The sequence below is a fragment of the Capra hircus genome, chromosome 6 (assembly GCF_001704415.2).
Source record: "Capra hircus breed San Clemente chromosome 6, ASM170441v1, whole genome shotgun sequence".
In the NCBI taxonomy this organism is placed as follows: domain Eukaryota; kingdom Metazoa; phylum Chordata; class Mammalia; order Artiodactyla; family Bovidae; genus Capra; species Capra hircus.
Genome location: NC_030813.1, coordinates 7,388,268 through 7,400,695, shown reverse-complemented (window position 1 = coordinate 7,400,695; position 12,428 = coordinate 7,388,268). Strand labels below are relative to the sequence as shown.

General features: G+C 38.0%; 1 protein-coding gene across 3 annotated transcripts in view; it reads left to right on the top strand.

Annotated features, from left to right (window-relative positions):
* Positions 1 to 12,428, top strand: part of NDST3 (N-deacetylase and N-sulfotransferase 3) — a 174,448-nt gene that overhangs the window by 99,484 nt on the left and 62,536 nt on the right. For all 3 annotated transcript variants that reach the window (XM_013964458.2, XM_005681278.2, XM_018049185.1), the window contains exon 6: positions 3,913 to 4,041. In XM_013964458.2, the coding sequence (XP_013819912.2) occupies positions 3,913 to 4,041 (129 nt within the window). The remainder of the gene's footprint in view (positions 1 to 3,912; positions 4,042 to 12,428) is intronic.

Below are 12,428 nucleotides of genomic sequence, written 5' to 3'. Positions count from 1 at the left end.
CCCTGCTATTCCTAATTCAGTTTCAGCGATTTGAACATTGTGCAACCCACCCCATGTCCAATCAAGTCTCTTCATTCCATCAATAATTCCTTCATAATATTGTAATATTCACTACCTTTCTCACAGCCTAATGCACTGCCTTGGCTCTTACTCGTAAACCACAGGGCTGATTCCTATTTCATCTATTTACAGCTTCTATCTACCCCCTACCACAGTCCATCCCATGGACAGTCCCAACCTTTTAATCCTAAAATGCTGCCTTCATCTTGACCTTCCTAACCTATTCTTTCCAGTTGTTTCCACACCCTTTATCTTGCTCTGCAGGGACCTAAAAACAATTTAAGTCTACCTTTCTAGCTCCTATTTTCCCATAGTTAGCACAGACTCACTCCAGCCAAAAAGATCTGCAGCAATATCACTGTGTCCATGCCTTTGTCATCCCTTCAACCTTGAAAGACTTTCTGACCACTCCATTTATTCCTCAGTATCAAGTCCAGTATCTTATAGAACATAAAGCACCTTGGTGTATGTCTAGCAGTTCAACACCTAGGTCCAGCCTACACTGGTCTTATTCTCCTCTGAATTCCCATAACATATCATCTTGTAACTCCACTGGGAACATAAAGACTTACCACATTTCAAGGTGTTTGTGCCCTAACCAGAGGCTCTGAGGCTCCAGTCCTATTGCGTTATAAGGCAGCTTTTTCTCTTTATTCAGTAAGGAACTGATAGAAAACCAAGACATCCCATCCTAATCCCTGGTTGTTAAATGTGACTCTCTGAAGAGAGCCAGAGACCTCAAAGCAATTAGATTGCAGACCTGATTCTTTATTCACTCTTTCTAATGGAGATACCCACTGGTAGAGACTCCCATCAACCCTCCCAGCAGCCTCATGGGTGGCATTTCCCAGGAACACTTGTTGGCAGTTGCTCTGGATTCAGGCCTTGCTTGTGCATGCATGCTCAATCGCTCAGTCATATCTGACTCTTTGTGGCCCTTTGGACTACTGCCCTGAAGGCTCCTCTGTCCATGGGATTTTTCGGGAAAGAATACTGGAGGGGGTTGCCATTTCCTCCTCTAGGAGATCTTCCTGACCCAGGGATTGAACCCACATCTCTTTCATTGCAGGCAGATTCTTTACCCACTGAGCCATCAGGGAAGCCCTAATTCAGGCCTTGCGTATAGGATATTGGCTCTAGATCCATTAGCGGAGATTCTCGGAGAAGGCAATGGCACTCCACTCCAGTACTCTTGCCTGGAAAATCCCACAGACAGAGGAGCCTGGTAGGCTGCAGTCCAAGGGCTGGCTAAGATTTGGACATGACTGAGCGACTTCACTTCCACTTTTCACTTTCATGCGTTGGAGAAGGAAATGGCAACCCACACCAGTGCTCTTGCCTGGAGAATTCCAGGGACGGGGGAGCCTGATGGGCTGCCGTGTATGGGGTCGCACAGAGTCGGACACGACTGAAGCGACTTAGCAGCAGCAGCAGCAGTGGAGATTCTTGTGATTATGGTTTTCATAACCATCTCCTAGTTAGTTAGGGTCAGCAGCTATAAAGTTTCCAGGGGCTTATCAATATATGAGAGTTTGAATTTGATAGTGTTACACTCCCAGAAACAGTTCTAGAGAGCAGATTGCCTAAAACCTCTCTTATTCCTTCTCTAACACAAGAGAGCTATTTCAGGAAACATGGTCAGTGTCCTGCAGCACTGGAATTAGGGAGCAAAGCAATGGACATGACCCTCCTACACGCTGATGGTCTCCTCAGCCTCCTTCAGTGGCCCACTGACCATCCTAGGGCTCACAGTGACTCTCATCCTCTCAGCAAGCGTGATCCTCCCCACAGTTGCAAGGTAAAGCCTAACACTTCCTCTTCCCTCTGTTCAAATACAAATAATTTGAGAAATAAATGAGGCTCAAATATCTTTTCACTTTTGTCTCTCTCTATTGCATAGAATCAGCTAGATAATCAAGTCCCAAAGTTGGCTCTTTATGTTACCACAGTTTTTCAAGCAAGATATTCAAACTAAATGCTAAAAGTGACTCAGAATCATGCATATTTAAAATGTAAAATTAACCTGGCATTTAATTACATGTAGGCATTTCATTATTTAGCTTTGGGATAATTCTCTCTACCTCCCATACACTACCTCCCATGCCCTTTAAATCCTTCTTGAATATAAAGGATATACCATTGTGTTCTCCCACCTGGACTTGCATGGAATTTTGAATTGGTATTTGTGAAATAACTGCTATTTCCAGGAAATTGTATTTCCATGAGTTATTAAGGAATATATTTGATTTGGTTAGAATAGTTTGGCACTTAGTTCTTTTTTGTTGTTGATTTTGTGTATAACATTATGAGAATATATAATGCTTTTAAACATAAATATCATCAGAGCTAATACTCGGCAATTAAACTGAAGTTCTCTAAATGATCTCATCAAGATAAAATAGCTTCTAAGGACATAACTTGAACCAATTTACCAAAATAAATAGGATATGTTCAGTTTTTATTTACACAGCAATATATAATATATTGATTGAGCTGAGAATCATGTTTTCTAAGAAAACTTTCAAGGACTAGATTGAAATTTATTATAATGCACATTCAAATGAAAGAAAAAGAGCTGGTATATTTCTAGGGAATTGCAAAGCATGGGGAGTCATGTACAGTAATATTCTGACAACACTAACTGAACCAACTGTGCTTTAAGAATCAAGACAGAAAAAACTGGAGATTGATTGCTTAGGACAATAAGCTGAAGACTTGCTTATTTAAAATTCTGTAAAACTTGTATCTCTCCTATTCACTTATTTTCTACCACTTCAAGTGAATAATGACAAATGCAGATCATAAAGAAGTCATTAAATAAAATTTAGCTAAAGATTATACCATCTTGCACAGCTTTTGCTCACCCTTTTAAAATTATACTGCCATTTTACCAGGAAAGCTGTAAGAATTTGAAAAAAAATCCTTATCATTAAATATGTGTAATTGAAATAAATAATGGCTTCTATATACCAAAGATAAAAAGAATACTTTTTACTAAGTGACTTTTTTATCATTTTGTTTGTGATACATTACAAAAATTGCTAACCAAATGCATAATCTCTTTCTTTCTTTTGGAACTGGCAGTCTTCAGACTTAGAATCTGGGGCTGTTGCTACAACCTACAGTGGTCCTGTCAGAGTAGAGCTGAAACTATGACTTGTGTCTCAAATATTTGTTCTAATTTATAATGTTATTTCCTAAGAATCATATTAAGTTACTAATTGGCTTCATTTTCTAATGCATGTGTAGAATTTGATAGAAGTATTATCCTTAAATTTTTTGCCATACGAGAATTACAATGTATAGCACAGGCAAATCCAATATGTTTTAAATTTCATTTTTACTTTTTTTGTTTTATTTCATAAGATGCTGGAACATACTAGATTTCATAACAGAAGTAATGACTTGGAGATTTAAAATAGATAAGTGGCTAAAATAATTCAAAGTCTGTCTTAGTTTTCACATATTTCTTCCACTGTCTTCAGTATTCCTCCTATAGTGATGTCATCCCCACTTTCCAGATTATGAAGGAATTGGGGGATGAATGATCTCAGAGATAAAGAATCCACCTGCAATGCAGGAGACTCATGTTCGATCCCAGGGTTGGGAAGATCCCCTGGAGTAGGAATAGCAACCCATTTCAGTATTCTTGCCTGGGAAATCCCACGGACAAAGGAGCCTGGCAGGCTATAGTCCATGCGGTCTCAAGAGCTGGACATAACTTGGCAACTAAGTCACCACAGTAAAGAGTTGAATAAAGACACCAACTTTATCTTCCATGAGGGAAGAAGCTATGTCAGCATATTAATTGTTTGAAGGGAACTTTTTCCTTACTTGTCGTTCTTCCTTCAGGTTCTTCCAAGACAAACCTGTGGGCTTTTCACTCACACAATTTTCTATAAAGAATATCCAGGAGGTCCTAAAGAGCTGGACAAGAGTATCCAGGGAGGGGAACTTTTCTTCACTGTGGTCCTCAACCCAGTAAGTACTTTGAGCTTTTCTCCAAATAGATAATGAAAAGTGACAAAACAGATGAAAAACAGGGCAGGGTTTTGGTAGTTATCAGCCAAATCAATATGAAGTTTCAGTTATAAAACAGTAACTAATAACTAAATGGAACCACATTTAGTAATGGGGGAAACTAATTCTTCAAGTAGTAATGAGATGAGGAACCTACAGAAGAACCAAGGAAGTGCTCTAGCAAACCCTTCTCTGCACTGGAAAGAGATCAAAATTCAGATATTCTTGCTTTCATGCAGAATAAAATGTTCACCTATGAAACTCTTCTGTTCCTAATGGGACCAGTCTTTCATTTAGGTGACTGTACCTCTATTTTTTTCTTACTTAAAGTAAAAGTAGATGTGAAATGGGAGAGGAATCAGATAAGCAAATATGGTCATTACTGGAACATTCGCGTCAGACCTTGTTTTGCTGTCTCAGGCCAGGGCAGAGCAGCCTGTTTTGTTGGGCTACTACTATTCTTTCTCCTTTACTTCTCAATACCAAGGTGCCAGCTTCCAAAGGAACCATTTGTATTTATTTCTATTTGAGGCAAGTGTCATAGAGTTTATGAGAAATAACTAATTGAAGTAAGGTGTAGAAGGAAAAGGGATTTTTATTTCCCTTCTGAAAATCACTGATATGAAATGTAAAGCTGTATTTATTTACAGTAAATTTGTCCCTAATATCAGCAATATTCAAGATTTTTTTTAATGTAATTCTCCAAATGGGAAAAAAATTCTCAGAACCCTCTCTTGGCCTTAATTTTACTGGTCTTGCAATCAAAATTGCAGATATTTTTCACTGTCTACTAGTATTCAATAGCTATCTATTTCTCAGCTCCTAGAAAATGAGATAAAAGTAAGTAAGGGTAACTCATCTTTGGGCAAAATAAGCGCACATATCCAAAAATCACTATAGTCTGAATTTGTATGGCATTTGGCCTTTTGGAAGTTTATTAACCTTCCTACTGGCCAAAATATAAATAATTCTGATTTATATATCAGAAATAACCTGGTTCTTCTATCTTCTTTACAAATAGAAGTCTCTTTGGAATCATTTCCTATGGTTTTCTTCTTTTTTTCCCTCAATTCAACCAAAAGAGTTAAACCAATGCCTGATTGTGAACTGAAAACTCAATTAAAATATTCTTAATATGGTAACATTATCACCATAATTTTAAGACTCCTTAACCTATAATCTGTAAAATTCTAATGTTTTCTATTTCCTTTCATCAAAGAACAATAGGACTGTGAACGGGTAATCATTTATTTGATTTTTTTAAACAACAGTTGCTTTGGCGCTTAAGAAATTCTTAATAGTATTGTAATTTAGAACTTTGTAAACCAAATTAGTTGTATTTAACATAGAAGAATTCAAAACTAGATCATTCATGACCAATTGTTGTTGTTGTTCAGTTGCTAAGTCGTGTCTGACTCTTTGTGACCCCATGAACTGCAGCATGCCAGGTTTCCTATCTTTCACTATCTCCCAGAGCTTGCTCAAACTCATGTCCATTGAGTTGGTGATGCCATCCAACCATCTCATCCTCTGTCACCCCCTTCTCCTCTTGCCTTCAATCTTTCCCAGTATCAGGTCTTTTCCAATGAGTGAGCTCTTCACAGCAGGTGGTCAAAGTATTAGAGCTTCAGCTTAAGCACCAGTCCTTCCAATGAATATTCAGGGCTGATTTCCTTGAGGATTGACTGGTTTGATCTCCATGCAGTCCAAGGGACTCTCAAGAGTCTTCTCCAACACCACAAATTGAAAGCATCAATTCTCCAGTACTCAGCCTTTTTTATGGTCCAATTCTCACATCCACACGTGACTACTGGAAAAATCATAGCTTTGACTATATGGACTTTTGTCAGCAACGTGATGTCTCCACTTTTTAATACACTGTCTAGATTTGTCATAGCTTTTCTTCCAAGGAGAAGTGTCTTTTAATTTCATGGCTTCAGTCACTGTCCACAGTGATTTTGGAGTACAGGAAAATAAAATCTGCCACTGTTTCCACTTTTTTCCCATCAATTTGCAATGAAGTGATGGGACCAGATGCCATGATCTTCATTTTTTGAATGTTAAGCTTTAAGCCAGGTTTTTCACTCTCCTCTTTCACCCTCATCAAGAGGCTCTTTAGTTCCTCTTTGCTTTCTGCCATTAGGGTTGTATCTACAAATCTGAGGTTGCTGATATTTCTCCAAGTGATCTTCATTCCAGCTTGGGATTCATCCCGCCCAACATTTCACCTGATGTACTCTGTAAATAGGCAGGGTGATAAGATACAGCCTTGATGTACCTGATGTCCCAGTTTGGAACCACTCCATTATTCCATGGCCAGTTCGAGCTGTTGCTTCTTGACCTGAATACAGGTTTCTAAGAAGGCAGGTAAGGTGCTCTGGTATTCCCATCTCTTTAAGAATTTTCCACAGTTTGTTGTGATCCACACAGTCAGTGAGGCAGGAGTAGATTATTTTTTATTTCCTTGCTTTTTCTATGATCCAACCAATGTTGGCAATTTGATTTCTCGTTCCTCTGCCTTTTCTAAATCCAGCTTATACATCTGGAAGTTCTCGGTTCATATGCTGCTGAAGCCTAGCTTGAAGGATATTGAGCATTACCTTGCTAGCATGTGAAATTAGCACAGCTGTACAGTAGTTTGAACATTCTCTGGCATTTCCTTTGGGATTGAAATGAAAACAGACCTTTTCCAGTCCTGTGGCCGCTGCTGAGTTTTCCAGATTTGCTAGCATATTGACAGCAGTACTTTAACAGCATCATATTTTAGGATTTTTAAATAGCTCAGCTGGAATTCCATCACCTCTACTAGCTTTGTTCATAGTAAGGCTTCCTAAGGCCTACTAGGCTTCACCCTCCATGATGTCTGGCTCTAGGAGAGTGACCACACCATGGTGGTTATCTGGGTCATTAAGACCTTTTTCGTATAGTTCTTCTGTGTATTCTTGCCACTTCTTCTTAATCTCTCCTACTTCTGTTAGGTCTTTGCCATTTCTGTCCTTCATTGTGCCCATCTTTGTATGAAATGTTCCCTTGGTATCTCCAATTTCCTTGATGAGATCTCGAGTCTTTCCCATTTTATTGTTTCCTCTATTTCTTTGCATTGGTCATGTCCAATATATTTACAATTATTTATTCTTTACTAATTAAAAACCATATTATTATCTTAATTGAAAAACATCTCATAGTAAAGCTTATGTTAACCTTGAATACTAATTTGGACTAAACTAACTGAACAAACCCTTCAAATGTTTAGCAAAGTGTGCTACTTTTCAGGCCTTTATCAATAACCTTTGGCAAATTTGTCTTGCTGAGGAGATTCACAGGGAATAAACAGGAGAAAAAACTTCCCAGAACTTGTTCTTTTCTGATTCAGAAAACCTTCAGTAGACAATTACTTTCAGATAAATCCTGGGATTCAAAATAAATGACAGACCTTGTTAGATACCAAAATATATTCAAGGAATCCAAATTAACTTCATCTGGCACGCAAACTCCAATTTTTGGAAGCAACTGTAGTTCCCTAGAGACTTGTGGTTAAGAAGCGCACTTCTAGACTCAGCCCACGTCTTAGCCAAGGAAAGACTACTATCATTAGTTAGTGAGGTCTGCCTTGCAGAACAGACTGAGGAGTGTTTCCCACGGCCTGTTTCCCATGAATTCTCCATCCCAAAATAAAATGTCTGGATAAAGTTTGTGTTAAAATTAAGAAAGGTCCTACTGTATAACACATGGAACTCTGCTCAGTGTTATGTGGCAGCCTGGATATGGAAGGGGAGTTTGGGGGAGAAGGGATACATGTATATGTATTGCTGAGTCCCTTTGCTATTCACCTAAAACTATCACAACATTGTTAACTTGCTATAGCACAATACAAAATAAAGAGTTTTTTAAAGAAAGAAAAGAAAATGAAAGGTCCAGGTGTAAGTAGGCATGCTAGTAATTTAGCACATGACACTTTCTAAGGACTGAATGCGAATGAGAAAATCTGATAGAATCAAGTAGTTATTAGCTACAGGAAAGAAAAAAATTTTAATTATACCAGATTTGAAAGATAGTAATTATGAGCTTCAGTGATACTCCAGACCTTGGTAAGAAGTAGTATTTCATATGTGAATGAATGAAATTAAATGTCCAACAATGGGGTAGGGGTACTACAAGAGCAAATTATATTTCCCCCATAGTGGAATACATTCAGCCATTAAAAAATACATTGTATAATAATTTTTAATGATATAGAAAATATTTATATTTAATGAAAAAAGTAAGTTATTGGAAAACTAGATGTGAGCATGCAAATAAACTAGAATGAATTCAGCAGAATGTTAACAATGGTTGCCCTAGATCATAACATTAAAGATGATTTTTGCTCATTTGCCTAATTTTTATAAGTCTACATTTAACATGTATACTCTTAAAACCAGCGCACACACACATAAAATGTTAGATTAAAGACAACAATAATAAAGAATTATGGAACACAGTGAAGGATATAAAATGTAATTATTTATTTAGTGATATATCAGAGGGAGAATTAGTATTTACTCATTCCAGTTGTTTCCTATCTGTCCCATATGTCACCTAACACCTGCCTCGCTACACAGTTATTTGTGTACATATATAGCACCTTTTCTTCTATATGAGGGGACATTCTTGCAGAATGATCTGTGTGTGTTTCATTTTTGTGCTTCCCATGGTATATGGATTAATGTTTTAAATCTGGTAAGAGGTCACTAAATGTTTTCTAAATAATTAACTAAACGCAAGAATAGCTATGTTTTAGGGGCATCGCTTGACTTAGGGTCATATCCAAATGTGCGTAACAGTAAGCCTGGTTTTAATATAACTACATTCTAGCAGATTCTCTGCTTTCAAGAGAAAGAAATTCAGGATCCAGGAAATTTTTTATGGAGCCCTAAATGTTTGGCAGGTTTTTACAAGTGATGATGAATTAGCCTGACGTGAAACAATGGATAATTAAAGCTGGAAAGAACCACAAAATTCCCCTACTTGATCACCCAATTTTAGACTCAAGGCCATGCCGTGTTTTTCTGAAGAGCATCTCAGCCTTGGTGACTCTGGGGTCGGCGCTTCCACCACTGCAACACACTGCTTCTGCACTCCTGGGTAAACTGGCCTTAATGTGATGCACGTCACCTCTTAATAGGACTCGGTTACCTGGTGCCACGAAAATGTGTGAATGGCTTAAAATTTCTGGCCATTATCTAGAAAAAGCAACCCATTTTTTGAGTGAAAAACAAAAAATAAGTAAAAGCTATAATAAACAGTTATAGCTAAGGAAAAATGTCAAATGTACTTTTAAAGAATTATGAATAATAAACTATATATTTGTCTTAAAATAATAAATCTTATTGATATTACATATAACAAAACATTTAAAACAATTTTTGTTCTATTAAATTTAAAATTTTAAATTTGCAAAGCCAAAAGACACTTTATTTCATTTGTTTTCTACTTTCCATATTAGCCCTATCTTTCTATCAGTGTTCTTCATGACTAACTAGTGTTATATAATTACTTGCCACTGTGAAATTAAGAATAGTCCAAGAAAGCATGATCAAATCTTTTTGATTCTACAGTTAAGAAAAATAGGAATATTGTAAATTCTCAACTCATTGAAATAGATATTTTTAAGAAATTAGATATTAAAGAAATGAATATTATGTTATTCTTTGTTTAATCCTTTCGTGGTTTCACATAACTTATAGGATAAACAAACAAAAAATCTTTAACTTGGAAAAAATTAAGCCTGGCTCCTACACACCTTTATGGTTTCTTTTCTCAATAATCTCATATATCCACCTTTCACTCCATGCATACAGAAGAATTTGTAGTTCCCTACTGTACCCACTCCAGTGTTTTTGCCCGGAGAATCCCAGGGATGGCAGAGCCTGGTGGGCTGCCGTCTCTGGGGTCGCACTGAGTCGGACACGACTGAAGCGACTTAGCAGCAGCAGCAGCACACAAGACCTGTTATCTCATTCTGTGCCTTCAAGTGCCTCTAGCTCAGGCTGGCATACCTTCCAGAAAATCTGAGCTTATTTATCATCTTTTTATATAAAAATTCCCCCAACTCTCCAGTTTCTCTTCTGTGTTCTTATAGAACATGGCATAACTGTAACATAACTTGCCCCCAATACTGTAATCAATTATCTTTCTCATCCAATAGTTTGTGCATTCCTTAATAGAAAGCATCATGTTTTATTCTATTTTTAACCAATATATTGCAAAATTTTGTTGCATAGTAGACTCAATAAATGACAGTGGATTAACATACACGCATATATGTATGCTGTCTTTGAATCTGATGCAAAATCTAGGTGCCTTGGAAATACCCACTCACAGAATTCATTTGACTCAAGAGTTTGCATTACTGTGCTTTCATTTCTCCCAACATGCCATTCAGGGATATCCTTTTGAAAGTCATTAACATTATGAAAGAGCTTCCCTTGTGGATCAGCTGGTAAAGAATCTGCCTGCAACGCGGGAGACCTGGGTTCGATCCCTGGGTTGGGAAGATCCCCTGGAGAAAGGAAAGGCTACCCACTCCAGTATTCTGGCCTGGAGAATTATATATAGTCCATGGGGTTGTATATAATGCTCAAACTGCCACAGAAGTGCACTCATCTCAATGCTAGCAAAGTAATGCTCAAAATTCTCCAAGCCAGGCTTCAGCAATACGTGAACCGTGAACTCCCTGATGTTCAAGCTGGTTTTAGAAAAGGCAGAGGAACCAGAGATCAAATTGCCAACATCTGTTGGATCATTGAAAAAGCAAGAGTTTCAGAAAAACATCTATTTTTGCTTTGTTGGCTATGCCAAAGCCTTTGACTGTGTGGATCATAATAAACTGTGGAAAATTCTGAAAGAGATGGGAATACCAGACCACCTGACCTGCCTCTTGAGAAATCTATATGCAGATCAGGAAGCAATAGTTAGAACCAGATATGAAACAACAGACAGGTTCCAAATAGGAAAAGGAGTATGTCAAGGCTGCTTTTTTTTTGTCACTGTGCTTATTTAACTTATATGCACAGTACATCATGAGAAAAGCTGGGCTGGAAGAAGCACAAGCTGGAATCAAGATTGCCAGGAGAAATATCAATAACCTCAGATATGCAGATGACACCACCCTTATGGTAGAAAGTGAAGAAGAACTAAAGAGCCTCTTAATGAAAGTGAAAGAGGAGAGTGAAAAAGTTGGCTTAAACTCAACATTCAGAAAACTAAGATCATGGCATCCAATCCCATTACTTAATCGCAAATAGATGGAGAAACAGTGGAAACAGTGGCAGACTTTATTTTCTTGGGCTCCCAAATCACTGCAGATGGTGACTGCAGCCATGAAATTAAAAGATGCTTACTCCTTGGAAGAAAAGTTATGACCAATCTAGACAGCATATTCAAAAGCAGAGACATTACTTTGCCAACAAAGGTCCGTCTAGTCAAGGCTATGGTTTTTCCAGTGGTCATGTATGGATGTGAGAGCTGGACTATAAAAAAAGCTGAATGCCAAAGAATTGATGTTTTTGAACTGTGGTGCTGGAGAAGACTCTTGAGAGTCCCTTGGACTGCAAGGAGATCCAACCAGTCCATCCTAAAGAAAATCAGTCCTGAATATTCATTGTAAGGACGGATGCTGAAGCTGAAATTCCAATACTTCGGCCACCTGATGCGAAGAACTGATTCATTTGAAAAGACTGTGATGCTGGGAGGGATTGAAGGCAGGAGGAGAAGGGGACGACAGAGGATGAGATGGCTGGATGGCATCACCGACTCGATGGACATGAGTTTGAGTAAACTCTGGGAGTTGGTGATGGACAGGCTGATGGACAGCTGGTGATGCAGCCTGGAGTGCTGCAGTCCATGGGGTCACAAAGAGTCAGACACAACTGAGCAACTGAACTGAACTGAACTTTATGAAAAGCTGATCAGTTTCATGCACAGGAAGAAAAATCCAAGGTTAAAGATACTGAAATACCATTTCTTATCCACCATATTGTCAAAAATTTATATTGATAAAATATTCTGTTAACAAGGCTGGGGGAAAACAGATACTCTCATACATCATAGTGGTGCAAAGTTGTGCAACCTCTAAGGAGAGAATGTGAAATGTTACAGCCACTATGGAAAACAGAATGGAATTTCCTGAAAAAATTAAAAATAGGACTACCATATGTAGGACTACCATATGGTCCAGTCTGGAGAAGGTCATGGCAACTTGCTCCAGTATTCTTGCCTGGAGAATCCATGGACAGAAGAGCCTGGTGGGCTACAGTCCATAGGGTCACAAAAAGTCAGACATGACTGGAACGATTTAGCACACATAT